The 22,907-nt window shown below is 41.0% G+C and overlaps 1 protein-coding gene across 1 annotated transcript in view; it reads left to right on the forward strand.

Moving 5' to 3' along the window:
• Positions 1-2,166: 2,166 nt before the first annotated feature.
• The window catches only part of SLC9A2 (solute carrier family 9 member A2), a 38,811-nt gene continuing 18,070 nt past the window's right edge, over positions 2,167-22,907 (forward strand). Inside the window, exons 1-4 of the mRNA XM_067311751.1 lie at positions 2,167-2,201; positions 5,747-6,009; positions 11,705-12,168; positions 17,590-17,840. Coding sequence (XP_067167852.1) covers positions 2,167-2,201; positions 5,747-6,009; positions 11,705-12,168; positions 17,590-17,840 — 1,013 coding nt within the window. The remainder of the gene's footprint in view (positions 2,202-5,746; positions 6,010-11,704; positions 12,169-17,589; positions 17,841-22,907) is intronic.

Raw genomic sequence — 22,907 nt, forward strand, 5'->3', positions numbered from 1 at the left:
AGCTTCTGAGTGCAGCCCTGGAAGATGCCTGAAAAGCCAAGTCTGTCACTCTTGAATTCAGCACTGGCTATCGCTGTGCTGCACCCCAGCCTCACGCTTAGCGTCGCTGCTGGGTCACTCATGGGGCTGCTCCTGAAAACTAAAAGAACAGCCATGCTCCTTCCTTCATGCCCTGCACCTGTAATCATGTTGTCTTCTGCTTCTGTCACTCCTTGAACTCTGCCAAATTAGGCAGCAGACAGTATCTATGTCCTCATTTGCAGCCCTTTCCAATTGAAGACCAAAGCTGTGTGGACAGAACAGTTAACACAGTAAGGGCCATAAAATGGTTTGCTAAAGTTCAGATCTGCACAGCTAAATTGCTGCCATTAAAGTGACTGTATTAGGGAGATATAAAACCTCTAGTAGATGTGGTTTATGGTGAAGGTTGCTAGGCAGCCCTGGAAAAGTCTGTGGAAAAAGACATCTTCAATGGGCTATTGATTTCATATAAATAAATCACTTGATAGCTGAGATATTCTTTCACTAATTAATGGATTTGGAGACAAAGGTACATGATCAAGGCTGTGACTACATAGTCCTAATAAAGAGCATCTAACCTCTAATGGAAGAAATATTTTGAGAAATGTTTGCTAAAATAATGTGCAAAGTGAGTGCCCAACTTCCCTCCTTCAAATTATAAACAACTATCAATCAAGCATACTTATAGTTTCTAATCCTCAAATCTCCACTGAAGAAGGTATTTTTAAATGAGTGAAAAACATCTATCACCTTTTTGCTGTCTATTTTCCCATAACTCCTTGGACATATTAGTTACACGTATCACAGGCACGTCCTCTGTATTACTGTGATTCCCATGTGGCTGCTGATATTGAATAAGAGCTACCCTTTTACTTGAGGTAACCTGAAAACTTTCTTCTATGTTCTAGTGGAAATGCTATAGTTTTTAATGAATTTATTTTAATAATACACTAATTTGTTGTAGTAAGATGGTCCATGTTTAAGTTGTCTGGACTAAACTTCTAGGGGAAATTTGAAGAAAACCTTTGTGTCCCTTTTAGAGAAGTGGGTAGGAAGAAGAATGACATTTATAGCTTTCTTCTGAACCAGGAACACAGATTTTACAATACTGCCATTTGAACTATGTCAGAGAAAATTCAAGCAGTAAGCAACTTAAAAGCTCCTCTGCATTATATCTCCATCAAAATAAAATAGCAGTAGAATGTCATTTTTTTTCCATTTGCTGAACACATCTGCCAAAGCAAAACATCAGTGAAAATTATGGACAAATATCTCTTAATATATTCATGAAAAAATATTTTTTCAATCATCTTCTTTATTTTTTGATCATATAACTAGTGAGCAGCTATGCCATTGTTCCTTGGAGATTCATTTATTGAAACATTCACAATAGCATTTTCCAGAAAACTTTCCTTGATAGCAAGGAAAGGTCAGAAAATTAAACATGCAAATATGATTACAGTTAACACGGTTTTTAGAGAGTCTCTAAAATGGGGTTAAATTTATGATACAGTGAAAATTCTCATTTGTTTAAATCAGCATATATATTTTTTCATTGTGGAAGCAGTTATCACAATGATAATAAGGATAGATCTTTTCCTACTATATAGATAAAGCTGGATTAATATTAACTGATGACACAAAACCCCGTGACTCAAAGCCTTATCTACAATGAAAAAGTTGCAATGCCTATTACAATGAAGAAATAAGCTAAACTGCCATAGCTTGTGATGGTTCATAAGACCCATATTAACTACCTGCAAACCTGTTTAGTGTGACTACCAACAGCTCTCTTTCCCAAACAGCATGCTGTAGGTAGCCTGAACAATTCTTTGCTCTGGTAGTAATTAGGAGCAGCAGTCAATAAATGGATTAAAAAATAAACAAACTGAATTATGTGAGTTATCATCTTAATGTATAAAATAACATGCACTTTGTCACATGAAATGCTGTTAGCACTGGATCTTGTAAAACACGCAAAGCTGATGACTAGAATTAAAGAGATGACTGTGCCCACGAACACAGATGGCATCGCACAAAGCGGGTGCTGAATCATTGGTGGGTGAATTGTGGGAAAGCCCTCTACGGATCATTTGCAGTCGGGCAAGTGCGGCGTTCCTGCTTTCTGCTTGTGCTATCATCGAAATGGTGCGGAGTGACCCGACACAAAATCGTTCCAAGTAAGAGCAGATGCACTGAGCTGTCAGGGGCAGAGCCATGATGAGACACCGCGGCACCAGGGACGCACCTGCACATTGTCGCTATCGCTCCCCCCCCGGCTAAGTGGGCACCCCCCTTCTCTCCCCAGGAAGCTTCAAGGCTCCAGTGTATTTTTCTCCATGTGGCGGTGCCCTCATTAGGAGCTGTTATCGTGTGGATAGTGGCAGGCTGGGGTGGGGTGTGAGTGGTGGTGGCACAGCCAACACCGTTGCTACCATGTCATACGACCTGGATGAAGCAGAGCCAATGGAAATATTATACCCTGCTCTTCTCTCTCAGATAAATCTGCCCCTGGGTTTTGAGGCCTTCTACAGGCGATCAAACCCTTTGACTCCTGTGGGCTCTGAAGAGGTAGAGCTTCAACCGCATGGGACTAGTGGCAACGAAAAGTGGCATGTGCTGCAAATACTGTGTGAGACCCCGCAATAGCTTCAGCATCTTATACTTGATGGGCTTTACCACATCTAGTTCCAATGAGCATTGAAGTCGAATATGGTCCACTTCCCTGCTGGGTCATATTATACAATAAGGGAAATCCCATCCAAAAGCTGGATATTTTAATCTATAAAATCTATCTATAAAACACATATTTTTTATCTATTTTGGTTTAACAATAAACAAGATGAATTCTAGTAATTGCTGCCCACTCCAGTTTTCTTCGGTCTCCCATTCCTTTTGTCCCTGTGTTAATGTATTTATTTGTTACTTCCCTTCTTATCACTGCCAGGTAAGTCGCCCGTTTCAGGATTAATGATGTCATTTCCTCATTTTATTTTTCTTACCATTTACCAGCTTCTCTTTTTCATATTATTAAAAAAAAAAAAAGTCTATTACCCAGACCCACAGCAATACCAGGGCTAGAAAGATTCCTGTTCTATGTGCCCTTTTTTTTTTGGAGAGGGGGAAAGTATGGGGACAAATGATGACAAATATGCCTGAGCATTGAAAAGAATTGATGATCCCCAGGGGAATGGACCATATTCCTGTGTCAGTGGCTGGGAGAAACTTGTGACTGTAAAGACATGACCTGGGCACCAAAGCATCTCTCTGACTCTACCAATACACAGAAGCTGGGTTCTTCAAAAAAAAAAAAAAAAAAACCAATAGGAAGGCACAGAAGAACATTTTCCATGAGAAGGGTCCTTCCACCTTCTATACACATCAGAACTTTTCTGCCCAAAGGCTTCTTTATCACTCCTGTGACAAACCAAAAAACCCCAGCCAGCTGTTAAAGATATCCAAATGTTGATCTAGTGGCTAGTGTACCTGCTGGGAAATCAGATGATGGTCCAGTTTCCTGCTCTGTAACATATTTCTTTTGTGACTGTTGCACAGGGATAGAAGGACTCTTCCAGCATAGAGCGGGATTATGAGGTGGTGTTAAAGAATGTGAGACCATGGGACAGTATATAAACAATCATACTTCCAATAGCTTTGGTCAGCTTGCTCTTACCATTACTTTTTCATTGACATTTATTGAAGATAATGCTCACGCCAGTGTAATGTTCTGAAGCCACAGATCAGACAACTAGAGAGGATCTATATTGTTGTTCTTAGGACATCCATGTGTTGAAACATTCATAACAATATTTTTCAGAAAGTCTTTCTTCACCTGAAGGTCATAAAATTGAACATTAAAATTTAATTACAAACCATATGATTATCGATGGAATTAAATTTATGATTTAGATTTTGGCTTGCATGTGAGAGAGAATGCTGTATGCTTCATCGAAAGGCTGGATTTTTTCTTCCAGTGATGGTTTTCTGACAGAGATCTTTTCAGGAATCAAGGAGCTTTTTTTTTCTTGCATTTTTTTTCCATTTAAGGGGAATTTCCTCAGAATTGACAATGTTCAGCTGTTGCTCTTATTTCAGATAATCGAATATAACAAATAAAAGGACTTCTGAAGATATATGCAGCTAAAGGATTAGACAGTTTGAACACTGGTGAGAAATTCAAACGTTCTCCAAATTGACTTGTAGATGAAATACAGAAAAATCTTTTATTGGTATTATATTTTAAAATTTATTATTAAAATCATAGGCTTATCACACTGTTTTCAGGTCGTAGGGTTAAATGACAGCTACAAATATTCAGCTAATTGATTCAGAGTATTAGCTTTAACTCCCTCCAAAAACAGCAGGCATTTGTTACTTTTTACCATTTATGGAAAAAAGGAGCGCTCTTGCTACTGACTTTCGTTTTAACATACTGTCATGAAGGTTACGGTTTGCTATAAAGGTGTGCAGAATGGTGTGCTATAAAGGTTTTATTGGTTTGAGCTTTGGAATACCGTATTACTCTTAAGTAATGGAGTCAGGAGAAAATCACGGCTGTGATCCTGAGAGAGCCAATGCTCAGCATTATCTGATGAAATTCTGGCGTCGCTGCAATGAATGACAAATTCCCATTGCCTTCGATAGGAGCAGGATTTTGCCAGTCATGTTTGATACAGGCAACATGTATACGTGTGTGTGTGTGTGTATAAATATGCATTTATTTATTTACACACATGCATATATATATATTAGACAGTGTGCTCTTTTAACTCTCTGAGAGAATTTAACTCTCTTAATTAACAGGAAGAGGATTTTGCCTATCTTGTTTGATAGAGGCAACACACATATATATTAAGAATATATATCGCATCCATTCACATATATCAATTCGTATTTATACAGAGTGTGTTCTTTAAACTCTCTAAATTAAGTGAATTTAACTCTCTTAATTAGCAGGAACAGAATTTTGACTTTCCTGTGTTTGATAGAGGCAACGTGTATATGTATATATCTGTAAACATGTGCATGCACTATACAGAGAGTGTGTTAACTCTGTAAATGATATAAATGCATGGATGTATACATGTGTATTAATATGCCTATATACAGATCTCTTTTAAAGTAATTGAGAGAGGGAGAAGAACACCCTCTGGCTATTTTTATACCTCTGTAGAGCCCGATCGTCCCCACATTTGGCTGGGAGGAGGGGGCTGGCACCGCAGCGATTTGCCTAATAACGTCCCGCGCGCGAGTATCTCCCGCGCGCGCTCTGCAGGCTGAGCCGCATCCTGTTGAATTCGCGCTGCAACCCGAGCAGCGGGCCCGGCCGGCCGGTCCTGCCCCCGCTGGACGCCCCTCTCGCCGCCGGCCCCCGCGGAGCCCGGCCCGGCCCGGCCGGTCCCGCCGGCCCCGCGGCGTTTGACAGCGGCTCGGCGGCCGCGGGGTCGCGCCCGGCGCCCGCCCCCGCCGCCGCGGAGCCCGCGCGGGGCTGCGCCCACGCGGGGCGGGGGCCGGCGGGGCGGCCCGGGGGCCGCGGCGCCGCCGGGGCCGGCGCTGGTGCAGTCACCGGGCGGGAGGCGGAGCCGGCGGCGCCGCGGCGGCGGCAGGTGCCCGCGGCGGCGGGATGGTGCCGGCGGCCGGCGCGGGGCCGTAGGGCGGCGGCGGGCCGGGCCGGGCCGGGCCGGGCCGGGCCGGGCGGCGGCGGCGGGGGCACCATGGGCGGCAGCGGCCCCCGGCTCCCGGCCGCGGCTCTGCTGGCGCTGGCGCTGGCGGCGGCGGCGGCGGCCGGCGCGGCGGAGGCGCGGGCCACCGCGGAGAGCCGGCCGCCCGACGCGACGGCGATGGGCGCCAGCGGCGGCACCGCGCCGAGCCCCAGCGGCAGCGCCCTGGAGGAGACGCGGCTGCACGTCTTCACCCTGGACTACCCCCACGTGCAGATCCCCTTCGAGATCACCCTCTGGATCCTCCTGGCGTCCCTCGCCAAGATCGGTGAGCGGCCGCGCCGGCGGGAGCGGGGCCGTCGGGGCCCCCCTCCTCCCTCGGCGGGACCCCCGGCGGCGGGGCGAGGCGGGGGCTGGCGGCTGGGCGCCCGGGTGCGACGGGGATGCTCTCCGCGGCGTCCCCGCGCGGGAGGAGATGCCCGCGCGTGGCTGGGCTGGGAAAGGATACTTGCGTTTGCTCGGGAAAGGTAGAGCGAGTGAAGAGAGGAGATTGCTTCCTGCCCTTAGAGCAAAGCGTACATGCCGAACTATTAGGACTATAAATCGAGAGTTTGCCGAGCGCGCGACAGACTTTTCCCTACTGTCATTTGAGCACTGCTTTCTTTTTCTTAAAATAACGCCAGATATAATGACGGTTCCATAACATAACAACGGATCGATGGAGAGCCAGTATTAATGAGGGTAGAGTAAGCCTCCTCATTGTACTTTCCCACCAGTCACTTGTGTTCTGTGGAAGAAAAAAAAAATACAGTACTGAATGAGTGAGAAAGGCCACTTATTCCCTCATGTGGAAAATATTTGTATTGCATAGTTTCAGTGCATTTTGTGCGGTTTATATATAGTGTTTTTAATTAGTTTTCTATGTCCCAGATTGAAAGGATGAGTCCTATATACTGATCTAAAGAAAATCAGATAAAGGCATACTAGCAGTCTATCTAAAAATCAGTAAAAATTTCCGTAGATGATGAACATTGTATATCCTTAACTAGAAGATAATCTTAACTTCAGGAATAAAGCCGTGGGAACTGAAGAAAAGATATACAAGTACTCCACTTGTTTGATTGAGAAATCTGGTTTTGCAGCACGGATTTCAGTGAAAACTATGGTCATACTCACTCTGATAAAATATTTTGATAAAACTTGAAAACTTCGACTTCCAGTTGTGCCATTTAAATAGGTTGTGTGTCACATTCTGATTAGTGGTCAGGTAGTTCTGATTCTGCCTAAACTCATGCTTGAAACTCACCTCCAATCACAGCTAATGTCGAGGTTGGGGGCCGGATGCTCTACCCAAGTAACTGCCTGTAGCTGCATTACCTTCTACAGAAATATTGTGTGTTGCGTCCTTTAAAGATGCATGCATCTTAGTGCATTAAAGATGCATTAAGATTTGCCTACCTAGTCTTGAGTATGTATTTAGAGATTTGCAGAATCAGGATAGAATTCGTATATGATACACCCACATTTATCATGAATTGTTATAGCCAGAACATATGGAGGTTTATAAAGAATTAACCTCAGCCAAATTAAAATAATATTCTAAAATTGTTCTAGGTTCTGAGTTTAGATATTATAGCAAGAACTCTTGAATAAGCTAAGATCGGTGAAACTGATTTGTTTTATAAGACATTTCAGTGAAATTCAGCCATTTAAAACATCTAAACACACATACATACAGAATAATGTACAGCTTCTGTAGGATTGCGTACATTCTAACCATCACAATAATTTGCTAGTGCATAGGCATCTAAAAAGTAAAAAAATGACTTGGCTACCTTTTTTTTTTCGAAGCTGTCTGCAGTAAAATAAATAAGCAAACAGTGTAAATGAGGAGAAATGTGTTTGATTTTTAGATCCTTTCAGTTATACCAAACAAAAACTGGTGTCGGTAATCTAGGGCATTATCTTGCTTGTTTTAAGTGTGCACTAAGCAATAAGAGCCAGATCCAAGAGAGGCCCTAGGTGTGGCAGTGCTGAGCTTCACCACACCTCGCTGCAGGGGCCCTGACTCCGAGACTGCAAATAGGAACACCCAGTTCTTACTCCTGGAGCTTCTCTGGTGCTTCCTTATCCAGCCCCTGCGTCAGGCAAACCTTCCCAGGACAGGCCCTCGTTGCTCCTAGGTCACATTCCCACAGTGTTAATTTTTCGCTTCTTTGTGCCCTCTCTTATGTTAAAGATGGCCCAGATAGATAGTTCTCTAACCACTGAGATGTAGAAATGTTGGCTCTGCTGCATCCTTCTCCTACATTGCTGCTGCGAGTGGGTCATTTACCTGCATTCAAAGGGATGGAGGGGGTTTTGCAGCCTGTCTCACGATGCCTAGCCTTGGGATAGGCCTGGGATTCTCTGACACACTCCTCTCTTCAGGATTTTGTGCAGGGCAGTGTAGGCATCTTGCCCATGTCATGCCAGGTGGCGTGAAATCCATGAGGAGACTCATGCCCTACCCAGGAAACTTAGGTGCTTAACCTGTCATTGCAGATTCCTTTCTGGGACTAGGTGCTGAACACATACATGTGGCACTGCAAACCTTTATGAATTTAGCCCTATGTTCTTTTCAACTGCAAGGATCTCAGAAAGCACAGTCAAATTTAATAATACCTCTCACAGTGTGTGAAGAATCCCAAAGACAAATATATTACAGCACCTTTTTATCACTTGATTGGAGCATTTTTGGACAAATACATTTTCACAGAAATATAGTTTCATTGAAGCTGAAATGTTCCAAAGAGGTACTAATTTATATAGAAGATTTATCTGAAATGTTTCTCAGATCCTGGCTGTGATGGGGTCACTGTAGACAGGCTTAGAGAGAGCAAGAAAGAGAATGTGAGAAAGGAAAACCTGCAGTTAGTTGTCAAGCAGAACTTAAACATTTTGACAAGGCACATCTTCACAAAGACATTATAGAAAGACAGTGCTTTTTATTCCCACATAGAATAAGAACACATTTTGAAACCTCAGAAGATGCCTTAAAAGGAATTGTTATTTTCTGACTATCTCTAGTTATTTATTATCTTGTGTGATGATACTATAAATAAGATCTGTTATTAATATGCTGATGGACTCTACCAATGTACAGGTGGGATCCAGTGTACTTAAAGTATGCCATAGTGTCTAGACAGTGAGACAGTCTATCTACGGTTTTGCTTAATCCTTATGCTACTAAATTTACAAAATATTGCCTAACTCATCCAAATTCCTATGACTCCTACCTTTAATCACAAATGCATGATTAGAAGTGCTTCTTCTGCAAACATGAGCCAATATCCTTCCTACAGTTCCCTCCTGAAAAAGGCTTAAACTGTTCAGCACCTGAACTCTGAAAATACCCTTGGAAAACTCACATGTAATCAGAAGCATATCTGTCAGTGACATTACCAGCGTCAGATATTTTTGGATTTCACCCCAGAAGTAGGAGACCAGGTCTCTAAGGACTTCTAAATTGAAGATTACTGCATTTGCACTTTAGGCAAGTGTCCTAATGCTCAAAGGCCTGAGGGTAACCATCTTCCATGCTAGTTGAAACTGGATCACTGCATAGTCAGGAGTCCAAGAACCAGCGGTCAGAGGATCTGAAAGTAGCTGTGGTCCCGGGTCAGATTCAGAAGAGTGGTCAGAGCACTCACATGGCATGGGGAATCTGCTCCCAGGGCTGCTCTCTGTTTAATACCGTGATAGCCTACGGTGAAATGCATCCATGTTCCCAGCGCAGGTCTGCAGTTCCAGGTCTGCTCTCCCTCTGGCCTCGTAGGGCTGACGCTCCTGACCACACAGCTATGGATCTGGTGGAGCAGGGATGAAGTCCCTCGTCCTGCAGGGCATCTCTGCCTGACTTAATGTGCACTGACTTCTACTAGCTCTCTGCCCTTAAATGGGGAACCACAGCTTATCCCCTAGGATCACCTGTGAATGTCTTTCATGGAGTCAGGCAGTTTTTTAGGCATTTTGGTGCAGCTTACATGGATAAAAAGCACACTTAACATGGCAGGAGCCTTCCCATTACCTTTACGGGTAAGGTAAAGCCCAAAAGGCTCTGAGATGGTCTGAACTTTCCAAATAGTGACTTTTAAAGAAGGAAAGGAAGCAATTTTTTTTAATTTTATTTTCGTAATCAACATTTCATTGTCTTTGTATTAGAACTGGTTGGGATGTTTTTGTTTCCATGAAAAGCTGCATTAATAAAAATCCTCTCCTCTTCAATTTTATTGAGAAAATGATTTAATATACTATTGAAAGGCTTCTAAAAACTTTTCTTGTAGCAAAACCTGCTTACTTACTCAGGAGAAACTTCAATCACAGTGTTGGAAATTTTGGCCTCGTGCCACAGCAGAAACTAATACAAGTCATAAAATATTTATGTGAAAGTGCATGAAAGGTAAAGAGTCAAGTCTTCGGCTGTAAATTCTCATGTCTCCATGGTCGTTGCCTCTTTTGCCCATACAGCAAACTGGATATTGGTGATTCCTGTTTGGAAGGATGATGGTGTATTTGGCAGTCCTTCTAAGAAGTCACAGAGGCTGTATTTCTAAGTATTAAGAAAACAGTCTCTATTCATCCATAAAGTAAAAAATGCAGCTCGAGCTACTTACTTTTAAAGATAGTTTTAATAGGTATAGAATCTGCATGTAAAAAGCTCTCCCCTTCGTCCTTTCTAACCATTTTTTTTTCCTAATTACAAGCTCAGTCTTTCTCTCTCATGGACAAAATCTACGACGAAAGCAGAGTTAACAAAATAGGTGTCACAAGATACAAAAGACTGAAATTGGGAAACTGGGAATGAAATATACTAAGTTTGCGCTTATTTAACTGTTTCAACTATGGGTGTGATTTTTACTGAAATAGTTTTACTGAAATAGATGTCCGTTATTGCCACACCCAGTGTTTCTGTGTGGCTCTCATTTAAAATAATTAAAATGCTTTTTAGTTAGACAGGAATTGTAGGATCTTGTGGGTGTGGACAGTTTTCTATATAATTATGTGGGCTAAATATAGATAAGGAGGAGCCTGGAAAAGATTGGCATCTCCAGGTCCTGAAATGTGACCTTGGTGCAAAAGGTTGACCATTCCGTTAGACTGGCCAGAGTAACTTCCTTTAAAATTTTCCCCACTAATTACAAAAATCATGTTTGTTTTATCAGTTAAAAAAAAAAATCAACTTCTAAAATTAATTGGAATCTTTAAATCAAAACTGCACAGCTTACAGAATTTTAATAGGTTGTGGACTATTTAACAATTAAGTCTTCATTCAGAATCTTTTTTTTTTTCAATACTTTGTATAGGTCTTTAATAGAGATTCTTGATACTACCATAATTCATATAATGCAGACCAAAGACCATAATAATAAAGGCTACAAGTTGCCATCACTTGATGGAAAACATGCAGTTTTGGAGGCTCCACTGAAGTTAAAAGAATGATGGGTCTGTAGAATGCTTCCTCATGGTCACTGAGGAAGTGACCATGGGTCACTGGGCACTGGTCACATATACCCATTCCCCTAGCTCTGAGAATCTAAAAGATACCTAAAAACAAAATTAATGTACTTTTAAAATTCCTTTGTGAAGCTGTGAATGGAGACAGGAGTAGTTAGTATGATTTTTTTTTTCCCTGTCTAGATGTAATCTGCACCAGAAAAGTCTTTCGGTGATCTGTTTCTGGAGGATTCCATATTGCAGGAAAAAAAATGCTTTTGCAAACAGCCCTTGCAAACAATTGCTCCAGCTAGCCTAGCTATTAACAGGAAAGGACTATCCACTAAATTAACTGAACTAACTACCCTAACTGATAAATTTATCTTGTCGTATTGTGGTGATCTGTTTCAGTCTTTGCAATGAAGATGAACTTGCCCTTTGGTTACTGTTTGTTTACTATAGAGACTAAGATAACAGAATCCAGCATAGTCTTTTGGATTCTGTACAAATAACTATTTCACTTTCTTGTGTTTGAATTTCCTTTGAAGGCTTTCATCTCTATCACAAGTTGCCCTCAATAGTACCTGAAAGCTGTCTCCTTATTCTGGTTGGATTGCTTCTTGGTGGGATTATTTTCGGAGCACAGGAGAAGTCCCCACCTGTAATGAACAGTGATGTTTTTTTCTTGTATCTTTTACCACCAATTGTACTCGACGCTGGATATTTTATGCCAACTCGTCTTTTCTTTGAGAACTTTGGTACCATATTCTGGTATGCTGTGGTAGGCACGCTCTGGAATGCTATTGGCATTGGAATTTCACTTTTTGGAATTTGCCAGATCAGTGCATTTGGTTTGACTGATATCACATTGCTGCAGAATTTGCTTTTTGGCAGCCTCATTTCAGCTGTGGATCCTGTGGCAGTGTTAGCGGTTTTTGAAAATATTCATGTCAATGAGCAGCTTTATATCCTGGTGTTTGGAGAATCTTTGCTGAACGACGCTATAACTGTGGTAAGTTACTTGGTCAACGATTACTTGATCAATGATAAATGATTGTTTGCTTGCCACTGTGCTTATGTCTTTATATCTAGTTATTATATCTAGTTTGCTAAAAGAAGGAAGTCAGTGAGTGCTAACGTGCTTATGCAATCCTCTAAACTTTAGACTAGAAACTACAGTAGTTTAGGCTACACCAGACTGATGTGTAATGGTAGCATATTTTCTCTAGTCATTTTGCTACCAGATCTCTTTAGTTTCTATACCTTTGAGTTCTGTTGCTTCAGTAATCTTAAACCAGAGGTTTTCCTCACCTGAAGAAATGTCTGAGAGGAAAAAGGGCCAACATAGAGTGCCCCTGCATGTACACAGGGAGACTGGGCAAATCTGTAAGATACCACAAGCACAGTGTCCAGCTGATGCCGATCTTTTGCATGTGCCTCTCCAGTTGGAACTGCACAGAGACCACCAATATATTTCTCTCAGGCTACAGTTTAAATAGGACAGCTACCTGGAGGTAGTCTTTTCTGATCATTAACTAGCTGAGCTGGGTTTGTGGTGCTGACCTGAGGACAGCAATCTGCAAATTCCATTAACACTCCCAATGCCCCTTGTTTGTACCTGGTGACACCATGTCTGGAACATTACTCCCATTTATCCATACCTTACTTGAAGTCCTGGCTGTGTTAACTATGTCCTGTCATGCTTTCTGTTTTATGAGCCATGTAAATCCAATTTTTCATATGCTGGAAAGATTCATGAGCTGGGTCCACACCTTCCCTGTCTCTGTCACTGGATTCTTACTGACTGTCCCCTTCCATGCAGAACTGACCTTCAATTTTCATACTTTCTAGGACTTTGCTTCACTAACTTTACATATGTAAATTCCATCCACTTAATCTGAGCCTTGGTGCTGATCATTTCTTTCTTCTGCTTCCTTGGGAGTGCTGTTTTTTTTCCACTTACACTTCACACTTCATCTGATTTTGTTGTTATCCAGCCAATTGAATCACAGCTTCTCTTATAGGCTTGCCTTAAAGCCTAGCTTTTCTCATTAGTTCACAGCTGAAACTGTCTGTCATTCCTAAACTGGTATTTAATGCAGTCCTGAAAAACACTTGGTGTAAATATTGAGATGCAAATGGCTTTGTGGTTTAGCCATGCCTGTGCCTATCTCTTTTAATGACCACTCATGCAGTGGAATTCTTTTCACATAACTTTTTTGGGGAAAAAATTATATTTTAATCTTAATATAAAACACCTTCTTTGTGGATTTTCCCAAACAAAATTTCTTTTTCCAATCACAGAATCAATCAGTTTACCCTAGAAGAGCAATTAGTTTAGCAAAATTTGCAAGCAAAACACTGTGTTTTGATGATGGAAGTATTTGTGCATGCCATTGCCCAAGGAAGGATTGCTTCAAACTGCAATTTTTATAGGCACTGCCATGTACCAGTAGCCATGATACATAGCTTTCCTATAGGCGTCATTATTGCCTTCTTGTAAATATAATCATTTCTCACAGAATTTATGCCCAGATGCACTGACATGGGGGGACATTCTGAGGAGTCTGTTGGACCAATCCAGCATATATATTTATGAGGGAATAAAAGGAATCTAGAGTATGTTTGGTCTTACTTCCTGGCTACTGCTTAAAAGTAGTACTTGGCAGAAGATCAAGTGGTTACCACATGCTAAGCGTTGGTCTGCTAATGTCTCCTTGTTATGATTTTGCACACCTGTAATCATGTGATTTTACTTAAAATGTGACCCAAGCAGTCACACAAATCCCCTGTGGATTGCCCTTAAAAGACCTTGCCTCCCTACCTGTTGTGGTGTTACTGGGCCAGTTCTCTTGGTGATGCCTTCGGTAGGATGGGGCACGGTGTGGGAGGGGAGCTGAAGTCAGGCTGGCAATCAGCAAAAAGCTCCTTAATTCCTGACCCTCAAACACTTGGCTACTACATTATCAAAAAACCAGAGGCTATCAGATATGCAGTGCAGAATGGCATGGCTTTAGTAAACATACTTTCTAAATACTTTAAGCCCTTCTTCCTGCTGTACTGCTCACTGTGCTTTACCGTTCCTAATAAAAGCATTTATGAGGAAAGCAGTGTCATCTATGTTTCCCCTTTTCAGCAAATTTGCTACCACACTTTCATTTTATAGATAAAGCAAGGTTTGCTTTGCCAGGAATCCAAACTCTGCTGCACTTCTCAGGTGGAATAATCTACCTTCATCATTGTGCAATCTTTCATGCAGTCGTTCAGGACTGAGACACTTCACGATATGTCCGTGCATTTGCATGACCTGTTTCACCCCCTGATGGATTTTGGAGTTTGAATTTGGCAAAGTTTGCCAGTCAGCTGTAGTGCTTCTTGTTTGGGGTTGGTGCTTTACCAAAAGACTGCTTCAGTGATAACTAGCACAATGGAATTAATGGCAAGATCACAGCTGAAGTTGAGTGTTAGTAGTTCAAATTCCACCGCTGGGCTCAAGATCACAATGAGGCAACCAGTGTCATTATAATAATATTATTCCCTTGTTAGAAAACATTATAGCATTTCTCTATATTATGCCTCTTCTATAATCATTATTTTAGAGTGCTTTAAAGTAATTTCAGAAATAAAAGCTAATAACTGAAAATTGGTGAAAATAAGCAATTAGTGTCTAGGAAGAGCAGAGACACTTTGACAAAAGATTAAAAAATTATTGGTGACTCTGTATTCCGTGGTGTAACCTTCAGTGAGTTCAGCTAAAGGACGCTGAGTAAATGCGAATCTTGAACTTGAAAAACCCCCATTCTCATACCAAATGCATTAAAAAATATGACTAGTGCTGCTGTTAACGCAACTAAAAGCTTAAAGTTAAACTGTAAAACTTTGCTCTAAAAACCTTTAGAGCAAAAGGGGAGTGAACCTGATTATGATCTCATTTACACTAGTGTAAATAAAGAACAATAGGAACAAGATTAAAATCGTGTTTGTGACATTCTGTAGTCCTCGTTACTGTTTCTAGTATAGCAGTCTGGTTTTGAACCCAGGTACAAGGGAGAACATTGCTTTTCTTATTTCAAATAACTTATGGCAGCAGACTAAAGGTTTGTAGAGCAGTCTGTGCAGAAACAACAGCTCCATTCTAATGATCTGCAGGGTGAACACTTCTCTGTGTAGATGAGGTGATGTTATGGAAAGACTACTTCTTGAATAGGTCAAAACTATATGTTTCTTTATAAGCAGCTCTCAGTGGCCTTATTTCAGAAACTTGCCCTATATATATATATATTTATATAGTTTCTTTTATAATATAAAGAAGGCTGTTTAACTCCAATTAAAGAAAATAATCATCTTCCCTAATATATACCAACTGAGCATTCTGCAAGGTCAAATTCTGTAGGTGTCTTGAAGAATAACAAAACTCTGGTGTAGTCACAAGTGCCAGGAAGTGATTCAGGGAAACTGCTCTGCTTGCTTAACACAGAGAATAGTATTTGTCTTCAGCCTGTGATTCATGGAGCCTTGGGAGTCTGTGAACTGAAGGGTCTTTGTAAAGTGATCAACACAAGCGCACCTATTGTCAATTGGGTTTATTTTGATATATTTTCCCCATGTAAATTCATAGGGTCTGCAAATCAAGACAGGTTGAAAACCTTTGTAGCCTACAGTGTAACTTTCCAGTCATTCACAGGATAAGTTAACAAGGGATGGGGCAAAATAAGACAGGGGTCTGCCTCACTGCAGAAAGATGAATGCGTTTACACAGGTGAAAACTGGCACTTCTCCCAGGTGGACTTGTCCTGAGCCCATCATTCTTATCAAATAAATAACTCATGCTCCTGCTCTTGCCCTATTTGTCACTTTGTAATCAGAAAATCAGAAAGTAGTGGTGACCCTGCTGGGTTTGATTTGACCTTCTTTTTTCATGCTTGCACTAGAATATATTTTTTCTCTTCTTTTTCATTTCTTCCCTTTCACTTAGCCCAAAGGACCCATAATAGGCCATGTCTTCACATTAATCTTTAGTGAGGACTTTTACCTGTGTAAGACCTATCAAATTTTGTCCAAGAAGAGCACTACAACTTTTTTTTCTGCCATGTGAGAGAGAACAAGACTGCTAACTTGACAAATCCCTTCCAGTCACTGTTCAAATATGTACATGTTGGCACATGTTGGCACAATGCAAGTACTGATAAAACATTGCTATCTCAATAACATTTCTTATGGAGGAACCTGTTTGGTTTACTAAGAATTTCAGAAGGAAAGCAAAGGTTTAACTTTTGTAAGTTTTCCAAGCTGACTAGTGTGATGTTTATTACGAACACCAGCAGTGGCTTGGTCTGTGAACCTGATTTTCACTTCTGGCAGTTATCTCCTGACAGGAATAGGTGCACACAACCAAACTTTCATGTGTCCAAGGAGACTATGTAGCCCTCATGGTATCACATGGCTGGGAGCATGTGGGCAGCATCAGGCAAAGCTTAAATCTCCCTAGTAAATCTGCAGTTGAGAGACCTTATAAGTTTTCTTTAAGAGTAGCTGATTTCATTGGTGAATGTTTCGTCATAACTAGAACACTGGATATTAGAGAAATGTGGACTTTGCATCATTTCCTGTATAAAACGGAAAAGACTCTCTGGCCAAGAAAACATAAAAATCTCATTGACGCAACTTGTTTTGCAGAGTAGTTATGAATAGCTCAAAAATGAAACTGGGCAAATACATGGAAACAGGTCTGTCACGCTATGAAGATCTATTAATGGGAATTAAATCCAAATCTCTGGAAACAATGCACAGCTTGAAAAGTCCTTAAACCATTGGATTCCTAATGGCTAATATATCAGAGAAAGACCGCTCCATGGATGCCTTGTTTCTTGTAATCCTTACTGGGGCAGCCTCTGTGCACTCCCCCTATGCCAAATGGATCTACAGTTTGATTCACTGCTTCAGCTCTTGATGTCTTATGTAGCTCAAACACATGTGAAAATAATCTGATTTTTCACTGATTATGAAACTGTTTTCTCCTTCTCTTTTTAATTTTTTTCTGAAAATGAGTAAAATATGAAATGGCCATTTCTGGAGAAATTAGAGTTTGCAAATGAATGAATTTATAGAAATAATAGATAGGGCTTTGACCAAGCCTTTGAATCAGCCAGGTAAGGATTCTGCTCATGACTGTGCTCCTGGCCTGCAGACTGACACCTCAGTGTTCTGTCCCCATTTGCAAAAATGAGAATAATGTTATTTATCCTTCTTTGTAAATCATTCTGATATTTATGGATGACAAATAATATGCCAGAGGTACACAACAGCATATCTCAAAAGTGATTTCAAGGTAGGTACAGAAATACAAAGTCCAACAGTGAATTGGAGGAACACAATGACACGAAGAGAAATTAAGAAGAGTTCAGAAACATAATGTGCTTTCTTTTTCCCATAGGTCCTGTACAATTTGTTCAAGTCTTTCTGCCAGATGCGCACAATTAAGGTTGTTGACATATTCGCTGGGATTGCTAACTTCTTTATAGTGGGGATCGGTGGAGTATTGATTGGAATCCTTTTGGGATTTGTAGCAGCATTTACCACCCGTTTCACCCATAAAATCCGAGTGATTGAGCCACTTTTTGTCTTCCTGTACAGTTATTTGTCATACATAACAGCTGAAATGTTTCATCTCTCGGGCATCATGGCGTAAGTACCCAAAACTTCAGTAATAATAGCACCCGAATAAGAATGCCAAAAGAAATTGCAGAGAGGACCAGATTTTGCAAACTTTGCCATATGGCGTAGTTCCATCGTGCATGGCAGTGAAGCTGGCTTGAGGATTTCCGGCCTCTCTCCTACTGTTCCCATCCCATTGTCTCAGCTTGCCACCACACCAGCTGTGTCACTAAAACTGTTCATGGCATAACACCATAAACCATATCTTTCAAACATTCCAAGTTAAAAATAAGCCCTTGCATTTTTGGTGGGTTTATTTTTAACCCGTATCAGTTCTGTAACCTGTGTCCTGGTGTGACCCCACAACTAGTCTTAAAGGCATGACTGAGGGGTGATGAATAATGATGTGGGGGCCGCAGTGGTTGGGAGAGAGTGGGAGTGGTAGCTAGGATATTTCATGAGCTGGCTTCACTACTGTGCCAATGTATTGTGAAACTACATCTTCACTTAGACAAGTGAGCAGCCAGTAAGTACCATGCAATGAAAGCGATGCATATATCATTAAAGTAAAACTGCTGCTGGATTACAAGTGCATAAGGACTGGATGAATGTAAGATTTGCAGAATCTAGTCCTATGGTGATATAACCCTTTAGCTTAGTTTCCTGATACATGTGTCTGTTTATTACAATGCTATCTGTATACATCAATACGTATAAAATAATATTATTATTCTCACTTCTAACAGATAAAAATATTATGTTTTCTGACTCCTGGGCTTCAATAGAGAGCATAGCCTCTTATTTTATGCTGCTTATACTGTAACAACCTCAATTTTAGAAGGAGCCTTTGTGACACTTGATATACTTAAATGATTTTCTCTGGTTGCAAGCAATATTTTTAAAGGCCAACCTTCTTTAATGTCTTTGTATTGTTCTAGTGGCAAATATGAGTCATTCAGGCATTAGAAGCATAGCTTTTTCTGAAAGCTTAGATGTTACTTCTTAGTATCTCTAATATTTGATAATACCTCTTTCAGTGATTAAATATCTTTTAAGAAAGTGATGATAGGTTTGATATCATAGCCATGTCAATTTAAGGTTTTCTGGGACCAAGAAGCAATTCAAAAGGGAACTTACAGCTGATGATTCAGTTGTATGGAAATAGAAATATGCCACAAAAAGGAAGAGTTTAGTACTTTAATATAAGTGAAGAGCTAAAGATTGCATGGCTTGCTTTCTCTGATATGAGCCTAAATAAAGTAACATATGCATCCACTGTGACCGAGTTCATAGATGTGCCATCTCTTTCCCTAGCATCTATTCATAGCATTTGTGTGGTTTCTAGTTTCCTCCTCTTCTTAAGTCAAATGTCCTTGACATCCTATGATCAAGTACTTAAAGGGCTTCTGAACCAAAAACGTGGGGCTAAACTGTATATGGAAAAATGGTAGTAGTATGCACAAAAATATTGAATTGGACATTCTGCACCCAGGATAAAATGAAAAGGGCACCATGGGTCTGCCAGTGCATAAATGGAATTACTGCATGCCAGTGCCAGGAACCAACACACTAATGCTTCACAAGGCACAGATAAATTGCTTCTTTTTATTTATGCCAGTGCCCCTGAGTAGGTGCAAAACAATAGAGGAAACATGAAGTATTTTTTTACGCTCCAAAAAAAGTTGTCTTCTACATGCCCTGTATGTGTTTTGACTCTAAACGTATTTTGTAATAGCTAACAGAGATGGTTATGTCAGTAACACTCATGGGGAGAAGGAAGAGGTCTCTGCAGAGGTGCAGTGTCTCAGCTGTCATGAGCCATAGAGCATGCTCCCTACCAAGCAGTGCTGGTGAAGGCCTTATAGTTTCTGTAATCTCCACTTTCCCTTGGAGTAAATCTGCCCCACGCTGTTCACATTTGATTAGGTTTTGAACTGCAGAGAATATTCTGCTCTGTGTCTCAAAGTGCAACATGTACCAACATTGTGTGCCGTGTCCTGCAACAAGTGACTCATGATTGTGTTCACTTGGTTCTAATTTCAAAGGCAGCCGTGCTTTGAGTGGGTGGTTGCAACAAATGACCTTGGAGAGTCCCTTTGCAACTTGGGTTGTTCAATAGGTCTGTGATTCTGTGATCATTTATAGTTCAGCCTGTAGGCAACAAATGCCTGATCTCCCTCTTTTCACCCATATCCACTTGAATCCCTTAAACTATTGATCCCGCTTCCTTCATAGCCTGATGCTTAAATATACTCAACAAGGCATTGCAGTTATGCACTGCACCACGCTTTAGATGAAGTGCATCAGCAGGAACATAGAGTATTATCAAATAAATAACTTACATGCATAGAGTGCGTCATTTCTGTGCAACTAGGAATTCACTGGCAAAGGAATAGAGGAGAAGGTGCCCCTCTTCTGATAAGTCTGTATACTTGTTCCAGGGACAAATGATTCTTGAAACATCTGTGTATAACCCCTGAGTCAGGTGACTTGGCTTAAATAGCTAAGGGACTGAATCATATCCTTGTGAGCTGCAATGAGAAAGTTCTCTTCAGGAGAGGAAATAGGTTCTTCTGTAATTAGAGCTGGGCTTTACATCATGGGTGTAAAAAATACAGATGTGCATCTGAACTTTATTTGCCTGGTTCCATTTCTAATTATAATACTGCATTTTCTGCTTACTTATTTCTTATAAAGGCTATGAAGCGGTGGAAGTATTAATATGTGTTTCTTTTTTTGCAACCATGAATTAGCAGGCTGAAAGGAATGAACATTGAAGCTACTGTAAATTTAGTAGGTCAAGGAAACATGAGGATTGAACCCAGTGGCCTTGTTTATTCCAGCTATGATAGAAACTGTACTGTTTGTACAGGAGAACTTTTATTCTTCAGAGGCACTGAAAGTTGCAGGTTAAGTGTAATTAACTGCTTTTTTTCCTCCCATTCTTGACCAAGGCAACCACCTCAGGTCACAGAAATGGAAGCTAGAAGTAATGCGTATAGGGACAAGAAATATGAAACAAAGCACACCTAAGCTTTTGCTTAGATTATGGTAACAATAAAAACCTAATTTGGAAATAAGATATTATAATGATGTATATAACATCTTGCATATCTTAAGAATTTGATTTTATCTTATATTCTAACAGTATATTGCTGTATCATTTTTAAATTGAAGAGACTTTAGTAGTTTTTCTTCTAACCTGAATAAATGAGCTGAAGAGATATCAAATTCTTAGAGTGAGCATTGATTAGCTGTGAAATAAATAGTGCTCATTTTCAGAGTAACAAATAATATACAGCACTATTTGGTATACTGGTGAATCAATTCAGTTGTTGACACTAATTGGGTGAACGCAAAATGTAACTGAAAAAAAATGTATATATGAGCATAGTCCCTTTAAATTCTAGTTGTTAAACATGGGAGGTGTTTTAAGTTACAGCTTGCAAAGATCCCGATTAATCCGGTGACAGATTCTTATCAGACATCTATTTACAGTGTCTCCATTACCTCAGGATCCAAAAACAAACTGTGCCCAGAGCATGCTTCCCCACTTCCCAAGTTGCAGGGCTTTCCTAAATGACTATAATTATGAAAATAATTTATTTTAAGAAGGTAATAAAGAGTAGCGTTTTGTTCTGTCTTTGATGTGGACTTGACAGCCCTAATGCTATGGGCAGCAGGCCACAGCTTTGAGACTCTGGAATGACTGTGTGTCTGGAAATGGCTAATGTGCAGCCTGACCATTGCATTTTTGATATATTGGAATTGCTGCCCCTGCACTTGCCTACTCTATTGCTTGTGCAACTGATTGGAGGTGGCCAGGATGCACTGGACTTGTTATACTTGTGCAGGTAAGCTGTGCATGCACAGGAGAGCTGTCCTGGGCCGTGACACAGCGTGAGATATTTGTAAGTCTATTAGTGTGGACTTCACAAGACTGTGGCTTGTGAAGTACAGGATTGCCACTAAATAATAGAGTTCTGGAGAGGGAAAGTGTTAAGCAGATTTGAGATCCTTCTTCACATATTCTTTTGAGGTTGGTCACTGGAGCTATTTGTAAATTGAAGAACCTGGAAATGTTTCCTGGCTTCTAGCTCTGGGTGTATGTCCTGGCATCCATGTCAGGACAAAATCCAAGCCTGGTCCAGGTCTTCTTCTTCATTATTGCCAAAATGTGCAGGTGATCTCTTCCCAAGATTGTAGTGATCGAGCCAAGTCCCTAGTTTGGAAGACTATAAGATCAAAGCAAAAAGAAGAGCTGTGAAGAGCACCTGCAACACAGTCTGCCTGTGCTGGCAAAATGCAGGACCTCTCTTGTCCCAGGTACACACTTAAACTGGAAACATTACCTAAAGCACTGAGTATTGCAGAGAGGAAGTTTGCATATCTGTGAAATATGCATTTTTTCTTCTGTGCTGGATCCCAAATAGCCATGATGAGCTCTGCTTCCCAGAGAGCATACTACTCTTGGGCGCCAGGAGGACCTTTCTGTTCAAGATCTTGGTGAAATAGGGTGACGATGAGGAGATAGTGGACAATTATGTCAGTACTAAATGCAGATGAGGGCCTGGGAGCATTTTAATCCAGCTTTCCTTCTGCTCAGTCTTGAAGTTTGTTTAAGAACTAAACTAGCTTTCGAATAAGAATGGCCATTTTATATTGTGCTGACTAGACTTCCTCTCTATCACTAACTGTAGGCGGGCAAAAATGGAGGTCGAAGGCCAGGCCTAGGCACACTGAGAGCCTCTGCTCTTCTGCTAGCAACCTATGTGTCCCCTATTCCTTGGATTCCCCTCATCCTAATGTGCATGCAGGGCCCTTTCCAGTGCCCACGTGGCCTCCCAGATTCATCAGTCAGAAGTAATGCTTCTCAGCCACTTTGGGGATGATGATGTGGATGTATTGGTGGGGTCAGAGATCTACAGCATTTCAGATCTTGGATTTTCTCATCCAAAGCAGGCCATTCTGGCTCTGCATAACAGAAGGAAACTTCTGGACAAAAGAATGCACTAACTTTAATTAATTAGGAGAAACTTGTTAGGAGACTGTCAGTGATTACAGCCTAAGCCTCTGCTATGGACACCCTCCACCTAA

The sequence above is a fragment of the Apteryx mantelli genome, chromosome 1 (genome assembly GCF_036417845.1).
Source record: "Apteryx mantelli isolate bAptMan1 chromosome 1, bAptMan1.hap1, whole genome shotgun sequence".
In the NCBI taxonomy this organism is placed as follows: domain Eukaryota; kingdom Metazoa; phylum Chordata; class Aves; order Apterygiformes; family Apterygidae; genus Apteryx; species Apteryx mantelli.